The following is a 16,688-nucleotide window of genomic DNA, read 5'->3' on the forward strand; positions in this document are numbered from 1 at the left end:
AAGACTGGCTGTTGGCCAGATAAAGCAAGATAGGACATGTTGAGGGAGGTGCATATTTAGGGAGGAAGCCACGGCGGTCAATAGAAGCAGCCGCCAAGGGCTTTGAAGGCTAGACAGAATCACTGGGTCTTCTCAGTGCTGGCACAGAGTGAAGCATCGACATATTTAAGCAGAGGGGAAACCGTAAACTGTGTGCTAAAAAGCTCCTTCTGGCTGCCAGGGTTGAAGAAGAGTTGGAGAAAGGCCCAGCACCTGAAAGGCATATGGAGACCGGAACTGGAGCACTGGCCACAGATCCGCTTGAGTACCAGAATGTGCTCATCTTAGGAAACAGGGCTTGGTTTGCCATCCATGTGGACATGTGCTTCTCCAGTCCAGGCATAAATTTCTAAATAGGAAATCCACTATGTAGAGTGGGGACCATGAAGCTGCAGCCAGACCGTAAGCTGAGGCAGGATTTGTTTAACTTGTGGAGGCTTATGGAGATTCATCTTATTTTTTTCATGATATCACCTGATCACAATAGGAAATATGGAAATTACAAAAAAAAAAAAGACAACAAGAGATGGCCAAGAAGCTAGCTCTGACCCGAGCCCCATGATGACTGTTTAGGCATACATTCTTTTTAGATGTATTTGCAAGAATTAGATCATTTTCTAATATTCAAGTTTGTAGTCTTAAAGCACTCTGAAGATTTCCCTTATTAAAAACTACACAAGTATCATCAGCAAAGACTGGTGCTCTAGTGTATGAGAGTGCTGTAAGTCATGGAACTGGGCGCCTATGCTTGGACATTTTTGTTTTAGGTTTGGTGTTGTTAAAACACCACTGCAGTGAGAGTGTATTTGAGCATACAACATATGTCTTCTCTTTCTCTCTTTCTCTCTCTGTGTGTGTGGGGGGGGGGGAGGGAGGGAGGGAGGTGGGTCTTATGTATTGTAGGCAGACCTCACACTCGCTGTGTACCTAAGGATGACCTTAATTTCTGATCCTACTGCCTCTGCCTCTTGGGCGCTAGGACGACAGGCAGGTACCAGCACACCCAGTTTATGTGGTGCTAAGGCTGGACCCAGGGCCTTGTCCAAGCTAGGCACATACTCCACCAACTGAACTGCATCCCCAGCCCTCTTTATTTTAATCTTTGGTTGCTGCTGCTGCTGTGGTTGTTTTGAGATCACCCAGGGGAATATGGCAAGATTCTGTCTCAAAAAATAAAGCAGAGGGGCTGGAGAGATGGCTCAGTGGTTAAGAGCATTGCCTGCTCTTCCAAAGGTCCTGAGTTCAATTCCCAGCAACCACATGGTGGCTCACAACCATCTGTAAAGAGGTCTGGCGCCTTCTTCTGGCCTTCAGGCATACAGACAGAATATTGTATACATAATAAATAAATTGAAAAAAAAATAAAGCAGATAAAACAAACAAGAACTATCCATAGTCCCAATAGCCAGAAACAACTGTCCAAACACGACCAGGTTTCCTGCCAGTTAATGGTCATAATAATTTTACCAAACTTACATTTTATTGGCTGCCAACTATTCCATATTTCTGCTATTGTAAATGTTAGTCTGGACAGTTTCTGATTTGAAATGGCGTGGCTGTGTGGCGTATCTTTTGAGGCTAGCATTTGCTGGGAAAGAGAGAGTGTAGTCAGGCCGGAGGAGATATTCATGGAGAGGCAAAGTCCCCCAGAGCTCCCTTTCTGCTGCCTCCCCGCTGACCATGCTTCTCTGTGCCATAGAGTCTTTGGAGCTGATAGCCACAGCAGCGGAGCACTCCAATGCTGCCATCCGAAAAATGGTAAGTGGCCCCTCTAGCCCTGCCCTTCCTTGTCCATCCCCCTGTGGTAGCTCTGTCCTGGGATGGGGGGTGGTACGGTGAGTTTGTGACTTGATGACACTCAAGGGGAAGTGTTGCCCACCCCAAGCTTTACCTCTTACTCACTGCCAGGAACGAATGCACAAGCTTCTGAAGGTCTATGAGCTGCTAGGGGGTGAGGAGGACATTGTCAGTCCCACCAAAGAGCTCATAAAAGAAGGCCATATACTTAAGCTGTCAGCAAAGAATGGGACCACTCAAGACCGATACCTCATATTAGTAAGTGCCAAGTGTGGGCTTGTGGGTGGGCAATGTTCTCCGTTAATACATAGATGCCCTGGTAGTCATTCAAGAATAGACTTCTAGCAGGGCGGTGGTGGCGCACACCTTTAATCCCAGCACTCGGGAGGCAGAAGCAGGAGGATCTCTGTGAGTTCGAGGCCAGCCTGGTCTACAGAGTGAGTTCTAGGACAGGCTCCAAAGCTACAGAGAAACCCTGTCTCGAAAAAAACAGGCCTCTAGCCAGCTATCTTTTCTTCCATTGAATTTTCACTATGTGAGCTAGATTTGTTTTTTGCTTTTATAGATTCTGTAATTACAATTTAGATGTGATTTGGCTAAGATTACCCACTAGGAAGTAATTCCCATGACTTTTCCTACTTGAAATCCTTCCTCCATTTGTTGCCTTAGATCCTTAGCAGTTGTATGAGGGTGGGGAGACTCACCATCCACACTAAGCCCCTGCACATGTATCCCAAATCTTTTCCTTCCTAGTTCAACGACCGCCTCCTTTACTGCGTGCCCAGGCTGCGGCTCCTTGGCCAGAAGTTTAGCGTGCGGGCACGCATTGATGTAGATGGCATGGAGGTGAGTGCCATGAGTGAGGAATGGAAATGTGGGGGCAGGGCATCGGGATTGGGAAGAACATGTTTACTTTGACCCCAGTCTATGTGTGCATGTGTGCAGGGCCTTGTGGAGCTCTGTAGACTTTACCATGATGCTTTCCTCTTCTGTACAGCTAAAGGAGAGCTCCAACCTCAACATGCCACGGACCTTCCTGGTGTCAGGAAAGCAGCGCTCTCTGGAACTCCAGGCCAGGTACCTGTCCTTGCCTATACCTTCCCTCCAGCTCACTCTTTACTTCAGTTCTGCTGAGCCATTCCAAACCTAGAGTGCTTTCCAGAGAAAGAGTGAACACCTTTCCCCAGAGATGTGGACTTGCTCTTCAGCTATGCGTGAGTCCCTGAAGACTACACACCAAGATGCATGGTGTAGGAAAATGTTGCACTTCTGTTAACAAAGCATTTGGAGAATGAACAAGCAGCGTAGAGTGGGTTACTTAGCTCTATCATGAATAACAAAATTGCAAATGGCTATCACCACACCTGGCTACACCATCAGTCTGTTTTAAGGTTGAAGAAATTAAGGCACCTTGCTCTAGATCTAGCTAGCAAGGATCAGAGCTGAAATTAGAGCTTAGGCTACCTCAGCCTGGCACATAGACTCCTAACCACTGTCCATACGGCTTTCAGAGAGCCCAGGTGAAGTGTGTAACAAGGTCGTGATCAGGGCTGGAGGTGAATACACATTGGTACATGGCTATTTTCTGATAGGTTACGCAGAGGGAGAGGTGACTGATGAGGCCTGCATGGAGGCAGAAGGGAGAAGAGACATAGTAGTTGGGTCTTGAAGCTCTGAAAGACCAAGAGAACTTTCCTGAGGCCCAAGTCTCCAAGGTGTCCAAATGACTGGTGTGAGCCACATACCAAGTTTCTTAAACATTTTTATTTTTTTCACGACAGGATTTCTTTGTAGCATTGGCTGTCCTGGAACTTGCTTTGTAGATCAGAGTGGCCTCTAACTCACAGAGATCGGCCTACCTCTGCCTTCCTGAGTGCTGGGATTAAAGGCGTGCGCCGCCACTACCCAGCTTTATTTAAAGGTCTATTTTGATTGTTTTAAAATGTGTATGTGTGTCTACAGGGGTATATGCAATGAATGCAGGTGACTCTGGAGTCTTTAAGCAGTAGCAGGTCCACTGGAACTGGAGTTTAGGGAAGTTATAAACTGCAGGACATGGGTACTAAGAACTGAACGTGGGTCCTCTGCAAGAGCAACATATACTGAGCCATCTCCAGCCACCTAACTTTATTTTTCTTGAGACAGGGTCTTACTGTATAGGCTGGCAGGCTTGCTTATGTAGAACAGGCTGGCCTCAAACTCAAAGATCCACTTGCCTCTGCCTCCAGAGTGCTGAGATTAAAAGTGTGTACTACCGCCGGGCAGTGGTGGCACATGCCTTTAATCCCAGCACTTGGGAGGCAGAGGCAGGCGTATCTCTGTGAGTTCGAGGCCAACCTGGTCTACAAATGCTAGTTCCAGAACAGGTACCAAAGCTACAGAGAAACCCTTGTCTCGAAAAACCAAAAAAAAAAAAAAAAAAGTGTGCACTACCACACCTGGCTCCATTAATTATTTTTAAGATAACTGATTGTTATATTTATTAGAAAGTTTTAAATGTTTATGGGTATTTTGCCTGCATGTATGTCTGGCAATATGTGCATGCCTGGTGCCTGAGGAGTTCAGAAGATGGTGCCAGGTACCCCGAAACTGGAGTTACAGATGGTTGTGAAGTGGTGCAGGGAATGGAATCAGGGTCCTCTAGAAGAATAGCAAGTGCTCTTAACTGCTGAGCCATCTCTCTAGCCACTTAAAAAATGATAATGAAAACTTTCAGTCTGGTATGGTGGCTTATCTATAATCCCACCACTTGAGAGGCTGAGGTAGGAGGACTGCCAGAAGTTCAATGCAAGACTGGGATACAGTGTGAGACCTTGTCTGAAAAAAATGAGGGGGAGGGCTGATTTTAAATATACAAAAAATTGTACAAGCCGGGCGGTGGTGGCTTACGCCTTTAATCCCAGCACTAGGGAGGCAGAGGCAGGCGGATCTCTGGGAGTTTGAGACCAGCCTGGTCTACAAGAGCTAGTTCCAGGACAGGCTCCAAAGCCACAGAGAAACCCTGTCTCGAAAAAAAAAAATTGTACAATACACACCCATATTCTTAGGCATAGCTTAGCTGGTTTTCATCTTGGGATCTTGTAGAATCAGCTGATAGCTTTTAAAAAAAAATCCTGATGTCTAGGTTTCATCCCCAAAGATTCTGATTTAATTGGTCTGCATATATTCTCCACAAGGCTCCTCAGGTGACTTCATGATACAGAATCATTGATTTAAGAGCCATTAACTAGGGTAGCGGAGAACTTGCTTAGCATGCATAAGGACCTGGGTTCTATCTCCAGAATCACTCTTCTTTCACATACAGAAGATAGCTATTGACATTTTACCAGATAGATCTTTTTTGGTTTGGGGACTTTTTTCCCCAGGCATCCTTGGAATCCAGAGTTCAAATGGTCCTCCTGCCTTAGTCTCCCAAGTAAGTGGGACTAACAAATATGAACTTCGTCTTCATACACTTCATGTACGAATTCCACCATAATTCTTAAAAGTCAAAAGCAGTATGTGTCCACTTAATATAATGATCTGCATTTGCATCCATTTTCTGGCAAATTACATAATTTTATTCCTTATGGAATAAAAACTCCATAATACACACACACACACACACACACACACACTTTCTTATCTAGTCAGTTGACACAACCCAGGGCTGATTTCATAATGGCTGTTGTGAATAGTGCTGTAATAAACATAGATGGGCATGTAGTCTCTGTGGTATGCTGACTAGAATCTTTCATGTATATACCTAGGAGCTGGGTCAGTATTTGAAGTATCACCATATCTGATTTCAAAAATTTCGAGACCAGCCTGGTCTACAAGAGCTAGTTCCAGGACAGGCTCCAAAACCACAGAGAAACCCTGTCTCGAAAAACCAAAAAGAAAAAAAAAAAAAAAAAAAAAAACACCATCCCAGTTGCCTTTTGTTGACCTGCCTAACCCAATGCCTTTCTTTTCTCCCCTACAAGGACTGAAGAGGAGAAGAAAGACTGGGTCCAGGTAACACCCAGGGTTTTGTGGGAGGGGTATGGAAGGGTATTAATAACCCCTTAGGGGCTGTTAGACTTTTCTTTCAAACTACCTAACCAGATGGGCCTGGACAGCAGATGCTATTAGCACACTCTTTCAGACAGACAGCTAAAGTCCTGAGGTCATATAGAGACATTCTTTAAAAAAAAGCCAGCTCCTCTGCATCAGGCTTTATAAAAGCTTGCACCTAAGCAGCAGCCAGGAAGGCCGTCTGAGTTTTCCAGCCACCACTCCCCTGTCACATCTTATAATTACCAGATGTAGACCTGGATTTAGGGAGGGATTTTCTCACTCATATGAGTATGTTGGGCAGAGCTGGGTCTAGAACTAAGGCATACCTAGGAAGGTGTGGTGAGGGTGGAGATGGGTGTCTGCGGCGTGATCTGACCTCTCATTCCTCACGCCTCTTCACCAGGCTATCAACTCTACCCTCTTGAAGCATGAACAGACCCTGGAGACTTTCAAACTGTTGAACTCAACAAACAGGGATGATGAAGATACTCCCCCTAACTCTCCAGTAAGAGCCCTACTATCCCCCCTCCCCCCCAGTACTGGGATCCCTTTGAGGCTCCATGTTCTACCTTCCCTTGAGATTATCTTTTCTTCTCAGAAAATAAGGACTAGAGAGAGATATTGCAGGCCCCTAAAAGCAGTCTTCTGTTGGTAGGGCTGCAGAGACTGTACCCCAGAAAGTAAAATGACTTGCCTCCAGTAAGTGTGGTGGGGCAGAGCCAGACCTTCCGTATATATGTGTGCTCCCCAACCCTGTGACGGTTCAAGCCATGGAGCAGTGGCTGACCTGGGCTGAGGAGCTGTCTCTGACCCGGGACCTAACCCTCCCCCTAGAACGTGGACCTTGGGAAGAGGGCACCTACGCCTATCCGGGAAAAAGAAGTCACCATGTGCATGCGCTGCCAGGAGCCCTTCAATTCCATCACCAAACGCAGACACCACTGCAAGGCCTGTGGGCATGTGAGTGTTGGGAGACAGGGGCAGAGCTAAGGTGGGGGCAGCTGACAGCCTAAAAGCCCACTTCTGATTGGGTACCTTCCGAGAAGGAGGCTGCAGGTTGGCTGTGGTACTTGATAAAAGGGAAAAGCCAAAGGCAATTAGGCTGTTCTTGCCCACTTGCTGCCCCAGGTGGTCTGTGGAAAATGCTCTGAGTTTCGGGCCCGCCTCATCTATGACAACAACCGTTCCAACCGTGTGTGCACTGATTGCTATGTGGCCTTGCATGGAGCACCTGGGAGCAGTCCAGCCTGTAGCCAGCATACACCGCAGCGCAGGAGGTCCATCCTAGAGGTAAGAGTTCCCAACCACAATCCCCAAAGTGTACCCCAGCTGCTTGAGGTCTGAACATCTCTTAGACAACAGGGTGCTGTGTGCACTCACTAATCAGGTGATCCAGGCTCGAGACAAGGAAAATGAATATAAGGGTTAAAAGTAATTTTTATTAAAGTACTCTACACATTTAACCTTCACAGTAACTAGTCAACCCATACTCATGCTTCATTTACATATGAGGAAAAACTGAAGCCCATAGAGGGTATTTGGCTAGGCTGCACAGCCAGAAAAACACTGCTAGGTCCTATCTGAAACAAAAATCTCACTGCATAACCTAGGCTGGCTTTGAATTTCCAATTCTTCTGCCTCAGTCTATAGGATTTTTTTTAAAAATACCCAATTGCCTTTTCTTAAATTATGAACTAGGATGAGTAATACAACATAAAAAAGATGTATTACTTAACCCAGAAGATGCCACTGTCAATATTGATGTTTCTTATCTTTCTAGGACCATGAATATACACAATTTGGGTGACTGTTTTTTAAATAAATCAAGGTATCCCAAATATAAGGGAGCTTTCTCTTTACTAGGACTATTTTAAATGCTTTGTTTATGCTAATTGAGATCTCAAACACCCTCTGTGCTCTTCTCACAAGTCCTGCAGTTCATCTATTGTTAGGATTCTGGGACAGATGATGTTAACCACCAACTCATCCCTTTAATCGCGATGTTAGAAGGACTTCTCAGAGCAGGCAACGAGTATATAATGAAAGATGAAAAGGTTAGCTGTGAATGTCACTTAGTCTGTACAGTGTCTGGCCAGCATTTCCATGCCCCCACTGAGGTCTGCATACCCCCTTCCACTAGCTGTTAGAGGCAGTAGCCATTGTTTACCTGGGTGACAAAGGCTAAATCATTTCTGCTACATATGCTTTGCTACCTTTGTCTGAGACATAGTCCATATGCTATGGGGCTGATTAAGCCAAGAGCAAAGCCTTCTGTCAACACTGATGTACCATGTCTCTGATCACAGAAACAGGCCTCGGTGGCTGCTGAGAACAGCGTCATCTGCAGCTTCCTGCACTACATGGAGAAGGGTGGGAAAGGATGGCACAAGGCATGGTTTGTGGTTCCCGAGAATGAACCCTTGGTGCTGTACATCTATGGAGCCCCTCAGGTGTGCATCCCACTCCTTCAGTTTTTCCCACCCATCTGACAAAGCCACACTGCCCCTCCTTTGTGTGCTTTGTCCTCTAGGGACAGAGTGAGCCTAGCAAAGGGAAAAATCAAAACCCCTATCCTTTTGTGATAGAGTATGTAGAGACAAGTGTTTAGAGGCCAAGGTCTGGAGGGAAAATGAGGGTAAGGTGAGAAGTCTAGCTTTGTGGAGAAAACAGACAGGGAGACAAGCACTTCTAGGTCTGACTTTAGAGAAGAATGTGCAGACAAAGGAAATAGTATAGACCTGAGTCTATAATAGTGAAGACCAGTAGTTGGTTTGGGCACGGGAGGAAACAGATATGGAAACCAGCCTGCCTTCTAGTCCTAGTTCAGCCACTTCAAAGCAAGGGTCTTCAGCAGAGGAAACAAGAAAACAAAGTTGTTTCATTGGGCAAAGGGCACAGTCCAGCCCCTGGATGACACTATTTCTGTCCCTCCTCCCCAGGATGTGAAAGCCCAGCGCAGCCTGCCCCTCATTGGCTTTGAGGTGGGGCCTCCTGAGGCAGGGGAACGTCCTGACAGGAGGCACGTCTTCAAGATCACACAAAGCCACCTAAGCTGGTACTTCAGCCCAGAGACAGAAGAACTCCAGCGGCGCTGGATGGCGGTGCTTGGCAGGGCAGGCCGTGGGGACACATTCTGCCCAGGGCCCACACTGTCAGAGGACAAGGAGATGGAGGAGACACCAGCGGCAGCCTCAGGAGCCACTGCTGAACCTCCTGAAGCCTCCCAGACCCGAGACAAGACCTAGAGGGTTTGGGTGGAACTGGAAACTCCTGCCCCACACTCCAGATGCCCATGTTCAATTGGGGGCTCCAGCCCACTCCCAATGCAGTCAATACTTGAATTCCCATCACGGGCACTTTCAATCCCGAATGCTGGGTCTTGGGTTTTTTAATTCATCTTTTCACAAAATGTGGGCTTTTAAAACAACTATTCCTACATTGATGTTAATTTTTTAAATCCCTGTCCCCAGGGAGGGCAGGAGCTAATTGCTAGACTCACTTGAATTAGGCTGTTTCCTCCCAATACCCCAGATCCTACTTCCACCCAGTTCCCCCCAAAAGTACCAGTGGCAGGAGACCTGGATTCAAGTGCCAGCTCTGCTACTGACCCTGGAACCCCAACCCACCCTTGTCCCCTCTGCCAGTGTCTTCACATGTATGACTTTACATGGGGTGGTGACTAGGCCCTTCCTGCCTTTCCCATGGCTTATAGCTTCTACCTAGCCCCAAAGCAATCCAGTATTTTATCGTCCAGACCCATGGCAGGGCCACTGGGCAGGACGGGAATGGGAGGGGGGAGGACAATGGATACTGTTTTTTAAAGAAAAATACAGTTTATTTCAGGCTTACAGTAACTTTCAGAGCACTGCTATGGTCCTTCTGTTTGTCCAAAGTCCAAGGTTACTGGGGGTGGGGTGGGTGCAAAAACTATTCTTTCACTGAACTCTGAAGCTCAGCTCTCAGAAGGCCGATTCCAAGGTTAAGTCATGGATTAAACAAGAAGGTGTTATTAAGGTCTTAAGCCTCATCCCTGGACTTAAAACAGCCCAACTTTCTCAAGTTCACCACTTAGTCAAGCCCTCCAAACTCAAAAGTATTCAGGGTGGGAGCATTCACAGGAGGATGCGAGTTCTGGGCAGGGTAAAGAATTGCTCCATGGGAGGCTGGGGTGGGGATATTGGGGAGGTGCCACACTTACTCTTCCAACCATGTTTATCTCACCATTCCCAATCCAGCCAGCCTCCCACTGTGGATTCTCGTCCTTTCCACAAATGTACCTGCCTACTGTCCACAAGTCTGGCTTCCACTCCAACCACAGCCATAGCCATCACCCATCTTGACATTCACAGCACCTACGAGGCACTATGCTGGGAAATCTGGTCTTATCTCTCATATGGTACCTTAAGGTTCAAGGAACTGGAATAGGTCCCATCAACACAATCAAGGCTTTTCTTCCCCTGGAGGGAAGGACAGGGGAACAAGGTAGGAATATGGTTATCAGGATAGAGGTGTATAACCCTCCAAAACAGCCCCTATAACTCTCTCACAATACCCAAGCCATTTACTGCCCTACTCATTTCTTTCTCCGGACAATGGTCCAACCGTCTTCCACTATATCCTCTTCCTTAATAGTCTGGGAGTCTGGCTCAGGCGGTTGAGGCTGGGGGCAGATCCCATCCATCATGGCCCCATCATTTGTAGCTGTCACCTAGAAGGAAAATATGAGAGCACTAAGTAATTACCCATGCTCTGCTCCCAACTCTCCCACGTCTATGTGAACTCTCTTTCTTGATAATAACACCACTAGTAGCTATAACTATCGCCACTTCCCTGGGAATCTAGTTCTCTTCCAAAAATTTAGCATTTAACATTTGCAACCACACACAGGCACCTCTTTTACCTCCATTTCTTCCACGCTGTCTACTTCATCTTCATCCACATCAGTTTCTCTGGCTGTCTGTCCTGAGGTAGCAGTGACTGTGCACCTCTTTTCGTCGATCTCAGAGGTCAGCTCCAGCAGAGCAGCTACATCACCATTCTGGAAGTGGTGGAAGATGGTCTGTAGCTGCTGACTCACCTGCCAAGGAAACATCCAATCAGTTTGGAGCTTTCAGATAATCTACTATAAAACCAGCCTCTGCTTACAACAGAGTAGAGAGGGGGTTGGAATTTTCCAGAAAAAAAATCCCCTAAGAAGTTCATCCAGGCAGCTAGGCAGAGTGGTGAATGCATGTAATGGGGAGGCCTCTGAGGCAAAATTGTGAGTGTGAGGTAGACACTGTCAAACTAAACAGCTCAGAGTGGTGGCGTATGTGTCTAATCCCAGCACTCAGAGCGCAGAGACAAGTTCTTTGAGGTCAAGGCCAGACTGGTCTACATAGAAAGTTCCAGGCCAGCCAGGGCAACATAGTAAAACCCTGTCTCAAAAAATAAAGCAACAACGAAGTCCAGTGGAGCAACCACAAATCAAGGGCTTGGGTGAAGATGTGAGGGCCTCCCGGAAGAGAAGGTACTAGAATTTCACACCTATAATCCCAGTACTTGGGAGGCTGAAGCAGGATGACTGCTATGAATTTGAGGTTGGCCTGGGCTACATAGCTAGAGAGTAAAACACTGTCTCAAAAAAAGAAAAAGGGAGAGAAGATGCAAATGAATGATAATCTCACCAGGGTGAGCAGTGTTAATCAGAATAGGAATGGAATTTGATCTGGCCCTGCTTGTGGCATGTGGGGAAAATACCTGGTTGAGAATGATCTAAAGAGAAATAAAGGTAACATTTAAAAATGCAATAGGGAATCTTGTCTATGCCTCAAGAAAAGAATGGTCACAACTAAGAATCTTGTCCCAAACAGACAGAAGAGCGAGCAGGCAGGGGGTTGACGGCTGTCTTCATATGCTCACCTGGGGCAAGCTCCCATCTTCCACAACTGTATCAAACTCAGTGGTCATCAGCTCCCCAAGGAAATCTTCCACCTCTTCCAGCTCTAAGTCATCTAAACAGGAAAGGATAGGCCCCTTTAGTCAAAGACCAACTTCATCAGTGCTGCCCTCTATTCTTCCATACCTGCCTGCTATACCTGGTTCCTAGGTAAAGGTATGGTGAGCCCTTATTCACTAAAACACCCTCTTTTCACCTTGCCTGTCCTAACCAACCTCAGCCTTAGGTGACCTTGAAATAGCCTTGAGCCTCCAATTTCTCAGTTCTAAAGAGAGGCAAATGGGACCCCCTAGGGGTCTGTTAGGAGGACTCCTCCAACACAAGCTTGGCTTGGCTCAAGGGAGAGGAGACCCTAATAATAATTTGCATCACTTCAGAGTTGAAGTATTTGAAGTATAGAGACCCTTCACAGCTGGGGCTCCATGAATACAGGAGTCCAGAGACTCAAGGATGCTAGCTAAGAAAAAACTCGGTACTTGATTGTTTTGTTTGTTTGTTTCAGTGCTGGGGCTCAACCTCAGGGTCCGGCACCTGCTGAGCAAACACTCAACCACAGAACTACACCCTCACCTGGATGTGCTACTTTTAAAAATGAAATCATCATAACTGTAATAATCATCTTTAAACTTCGTGACTCCAGCTAAGCCCTGTTCACTGGGCCTGTTATCTTACGGGCCCATGCTCTGTCTTTTCTGAAAAAGACTAACTTTCTCTTCCAGATATAACTCTTCCACACTGTGTTCATGTCTCTCTTCCCTCAGGCTAATTATCTAGCCAGATGTTAGACAGGTGCCTCAAGTCCCCATATCCAAAGCCACATTTATTATCCTGCCTTCCACACCAGCATCTTATCCTCCAAGGTTCCTCTAATGAAAGTTTCCTAATCTACCCTGCCACTCATCACAAATCTGTCTCTTTCCCCAACCTGCTCTATGGACAAGTACCCTTTTTCTTGACCACTCCCACTGCCCTATTTTAGACCTTCTTTTCTAGACCAAAACAGCCTTCTCATGAGTGTTTCCTTCTCATATTCTACACTACCTACTTTCTGAATTTTCTAGCTAGCAAACACCATCCTATTACTTACCTTAGAACCTGCTCAGGAATTTTATTACCAATTGTGAAGTTCACCTTTGATAAATATTCTACTGAGTTTAAGGGGTTGTTTTTTCCTTTTTTTTTCATTCATTCATTTATTTATTTAGTATACAGTATTCTGTCTGCATATATGCCTGCAGGCCAGAAGAGGGCACCAGATCTCGTTACAGATGGTTGTGAGCCACCATGTGGTTGCTGGGAATTGAACTCAGGACTTTTGGAAGAGCAGGCAATGCTCTTAACCGCTGAGCCATCTCTCCAGCCCTAAGGGGTTGTTTTGTTTTTGCTACAGGTATCATGTAGGCCCAGGCTAGCATCAAACTATGCAGTCCAAGGCTAACCTAGAACTCCTGGTGATTGGCGATCCCCCCCCCTTTCACCTCCTTAATGCTATTATAAGCATGAACCACGATGCCTGATTAATGCGGCTCTGGGGATTAAAACCAGGGTCTCTTATATGTCTGGCAAGTACTCTAGCAACTGAGCCACACCCCAGCTCAATTTTGCTGAGTTTTAACGAGGATTTCATGAAAAACAAAGCCAGGATCAAGCTCACACCTTGTAATCTCTGCACTCAGGAAAACAAAGCAGGAGGAACATTAATTCCAAAACAGTCTGGAGTACAAAAGCAGATACTCTTCTCAATTACTACTACTACTATTAACAACAATAAGAAAAACATCAGCTTGGAAAAAGCGTGTATAATTTGACCGGTGAAACTTTCTGCATTGGACATCTAACTGGACAGGTCTATAGCTTGAATTGTACCAACACTGGTTTAAAGGCTACAGTCAAGGCACATAAGGCCTCCCATCTCTTATCCTTTAGGGTTAGGGTGTCTTTGTAAATGCACACGCATGCTCTACCACTCTTCCATTCCCTTACTACAATACAGGGGACCTTTCAGAAAACAATGCTATCTCAACTTCTTTGAGTGTGCATTATGTCCTTACCTAGTTCACCCCTTTTTATTAATACCCACCCCTAATCACTACTCTTACGAAGGCAAAAAAAAAAAAAACCCACAAAAAACGGGGCTGCCAGCCTGGTCTACAGACTGAATTCAAGGACAGCCAGGGCCACACAGAGAAACCCTGTCTCAAAAAACAAACAAAAGAGGCTTCTCCTCAGGCTCAGATAACTTGTGAATTCTGAGCACCTCTTATCGCAACGCTTACCATCCAGTACTTTTAACTATCCACTTGCTTATCTGAAACCACCCACTAGATACACTCCCTCAAAACTAGGCTATTAATGGAGGGTTTTATAAAAACTACAGCATATAATACTTCTACTAGGTCCTCTTGTTCTTATTCCCCACTAAGGCAAAACGAAGGCTGTAGATCTTTGCTGTAGAAGTAGCCATATGGAGTTACCAAGTATAGGCACTTGGAATGTTGCGAGACTCAAGAAGTGCCCATTAAGACCTTTAAAAGTCCAGATTGTAAAAATTTAATTCTAAAAATGTGTTGAATGTTTAATTCTTTTTTGTTTTGGAGACAGGGTTTCTCTGTAGCTTTGGAGCCTGTCCTAGAACTAGCTCTTGTAGACCAGGCTGGCCTTGAACTCACAGATCTGCTTTGTCTCTGCTGGGATTAAAGGCGTGCACCACCACTGCCCAGCTTAAATGCTTAATTCTTATGACACACCAAGATTTTGGATGAGAATTTTTTTCATATATATATATATATATATATATATATATATATATATATATATATATATATGATGTTTTTCTTGCATGCATGCCTTGTGCACTCACTATGTATGTGTCTGGTGCCCACAGAGGACACAAGATGGTGTCAGATCCCCTGGAACTGGAATTACAGTTATGAGTCACCATGTGGGTACTGGGAACTGAACTCAGGTCCTCTGTAAGAACAAATGCTCTTAAATGCTGAGCCATCTTTCCAGTTGTGTTTTACTTACTTGTTAATTATGTGTATATGCACATGTGTGCAGATGAAGATGACTTTGGATTCTCTGGAGTTACAGGTGGTTGTAAGCTACCAGACATGGGTGCTAGAAACCTAATTCATGTCCTCTGGAAGAGCAGGAAGCTAAGCATCTCTCCAGCCCCTTCTTTTATATTTTTGGTTGTGAGCCTAGCCTTTAACGGCTGAGCCATTCCTCCAGCCCCTTCTTTTAAAGACAAGTTCCGGTTATGTAGCCAAGGCCGACTTCAAACTCAGAGCAGTTCTCCTACCTCAGTCTGCCTAGTGCTAGAATTACAAACATGGCCCACATGCTAAGCTTTGGATGTGAATTTAACACTACTGTATTTGCTTCTTTCATTCATTTATTCATTCATTCGTAGTAGTGGGGGATTGGACCTAGAGTCTCATAAGGAAGTAGTGGGTAAGCACTCCATAGAGCTAGATACCCAACTGTTTATTTTTTATTACGAGGTCGTGGATCAGGCTAGTATGGAACTGGGGTCCTTTCGCCGCAGGAGGAACTGAAATTAAAGGACTGCGCCACATGGCCTGGCTGCCTTTTATTTTATCAGAGGTACTGCTTTTTAGTTTTGGTGGTGCTAGGGACAGAGCCCAGAAACATGCACATGCTAAGAAAGTGCCCTACCGGTGGGCTACACGCCTCACACAATTTCATGACGGTGTTTCTTGTGGAGAGGAAGCCATCTTAAGTGACTCAGTTCTCTTTCCATCGGTCCCATCTATCAAATTCGGATCATTATGCTTGCCGATCTTTGCCCATGGAGCCACTCTCCCCTCCCCTGATCAGCAATCTTAAGTTACACAATAGGGGTGGGACACATAACATCGCACATTTCTATCAGTCGGATATTTTCATAACCATTTTAGGAACTCTGGAACCTTCTGGAAGGTAAAATGTGTTGTCCGGGAACATAGCACTATTCAGTGTCATTGCCTGTAAAGCACTCTCAAAACGCACGATTCTGATTCCAAAGTCACCATTCATTCGACATGAGAAAGCGCGGGCTCTCTAGGACAAAGCCTCACCGCTCCAAACCCCGACAGACAGACAGACAGACAGCAACGTCTCACTCACTCACCATTGGCGATGAAGTAATCCTCCATTGCACCCCCCAGCCACTCGGCCTTCTCCTGGCTGTGCACGCCCCCGAAGCCATTCTCCACAGCGATCTGTGAACACAGGCCCAAGCCAACCATGACGGCATGGAAACCGGAGTGGCGTGGTCTGCCCTGGCCTGGGAGGCTGCCGCCTACGCCGCCCAGCCGAGGCTCTGGCGCCTCGCCCGGCCAGCTCCTGTTCTGCCGCAGCCCTGATCGTGACCCCCCGCTGTGGCCCCACTCACCTGCAAAGCAGGCCAAGCATCTAGAGCCGCTCGAACAGCAGCTCCGAAGAGCTCTCGCAAGTCTTCTGCCGCGCCCGCCATCATCGTTTGGGTCACGTGGGTCCCAGGCAGCCCAATTACTCGGCAGACGTCGCCAGGCAGAACGAGCCAAAAACCAATTCTGGGAACGCAGATTCGTTTTCTGCTGACCTGGCAGCAAGACCAGAACAGTCGAAAATTCTGTTAGTGATAGATGACGTCACTTACCGCAGTAAATCCTGATAATTAAATTTGAACCTGGAGCCGAGGACTTAGGGAGCATAGCCGAAAAAAAGAGGGAGAGAGAAATAGGGAGAACTGAAGGGAGGAGGAAAGGGAGAGGAAAGAGAGGATCTACAGTTGAGGGCCCTTTAGAGGTTCAATGAATAAAATCAATTGCCACCATGCTTGACCTGAGTTTGGTCCCTAAGGTCCACGTGATGGAACTCGAGAACCGAC

At 46.2% G+C, this 16,688-nt stretch overlaps 2 protein-coding genes across 6 annotated transcripts in view; one reads left to right on the forward strand and one right to left on the reverse strand.

Annotated features, from left to right (window-relative positions):
• LOC121445325 (FYVE, RhoGEF and PH domain-containing protein 1) overlaps window positions 1-9,537 on the forward strand; it is a 42,757-nt gene extending 33,220 nt beyond the window's left edge. For all 4 annotated transcript variants that reach the window (XM_041647394.1, XM_041647390.1, XM_041647391.1 and 1 more), the window contains exons 9-18: window positions 1,739-1,797; window positions 1,948-2,094; window positions 2,590-2,682; window positions 2,834-2,913; window positions 5,802-5,832; window positions 6,278-6,379; window positions 6,709-6,834; window positions 7,003-7,164; window positions 8,181-8,324; window positions 8,814-9,537. In XM_041647394.1, coding sequence (XP_041503328.1) covers window positions 1,739-1,797; window positions 1,948-2,094; window positions 2,590-2,682; window positions 2,834-2,913; window positions 5,802-5,832; window positions 6,278-6,379; window positions 6,709-6,834; window positions 7,003-7,164; window positions 8,181-8,324; window positions 8,814-9,119 — 1,250 coding nt within the window. In that variant the 3' untranslated portion in view covers window positions 9,120-9,537. The remainder of the gene's footprint in view (window positions 1-1,738; window positions 1,798-1,947; window positions 2,095-2,589; window positions 2,683-2,833; window positions 2,914-5,801; window positions 5,833-6,277; window positions 6,380-6,708; window positions 6,835-7,002; window positions 7,165-8,180; window positions 8,325-8,813) is intronic.
• Window positions 9,538-9,687: 150 nt separating this feature from the next.
• LOC121445326 (pre-rRNA-processing protein TSR2 homolog) lies at window positions 9,688-16,312 on the reverse strand. Of its 2 annotated transcripts, XM_041647395.1 has the most exons (5): window positions 16,212-16,312; window positions 15,948-16,038; window positions 11,776-11,867; window positions 10,775-10,951; window positions 9,688-10,582 (listed from the first exon to the last, which is right to left on the reverse strand). In XM_041647395.1, the coding sequence occupies exons 1-5, from the start codon at window positions 16,293-16,295 to the stop codon at window positions 10,448-10,450; spliced, it is 579 nt and encodes a 192-aa protein (XP_041503329.1). In that variant the 5' UTR covers window positions 16,296-16,312; the 3' UTR covers window positions 9,688-10,447. The 2 variants fall into 2 exon arrangements, with proteins under 2 accessions (XP_041503329.1, XP_041503330.1); XM_041647396.1 differs by lacking the exon at window positions 15,948-16,038 and having other exon boundaries at window positions 16,212-16,301.
• Between the last annotated feature and the right edge of the window lie 376 nt (window positions 16,313-16,688).

The sequence above is a fragment of the Microtus oregoni genome, unplaced genomic scaffold, assembly GCF_018167655.1.
Source record: "Microtus oregoni isolate MIOR12 unplaced genomic scaffold, Mior012 000175F_ref0000477, whole genome shotgun sequence".
Classification (NCBI taxonomy): domain Eukaryota; kingdom Metazoa; phylum Chordata; class Mammalia; order Rodentia; family Cricetidae; genus Microtus; species Microtus oregoni.

Coding starts and splice junctions, on each gene's coding strand:
- LOC121445326 (XM_041647395.1), bottom strand. CDS start 16,295: ATGATGGCGGGCGCGGCAGAAGACTTGCGAGAGCTCTTCGGAGCTGCT. Junction 11,868..15,947: donor GGATTACTTCATCGCCAATG/GTGAGTGAGTGA, acceptor TTTCCTGTTTAG/ATGACTTAGAGCTGGAAGAG. Junction 10,583..10,774: donor ACAGCGTGGAAGAAATGGAG/GTAAAAGAGGTG, acceptor TTTTCCTTCTAG/GTGACAGCTACAAATGATGG.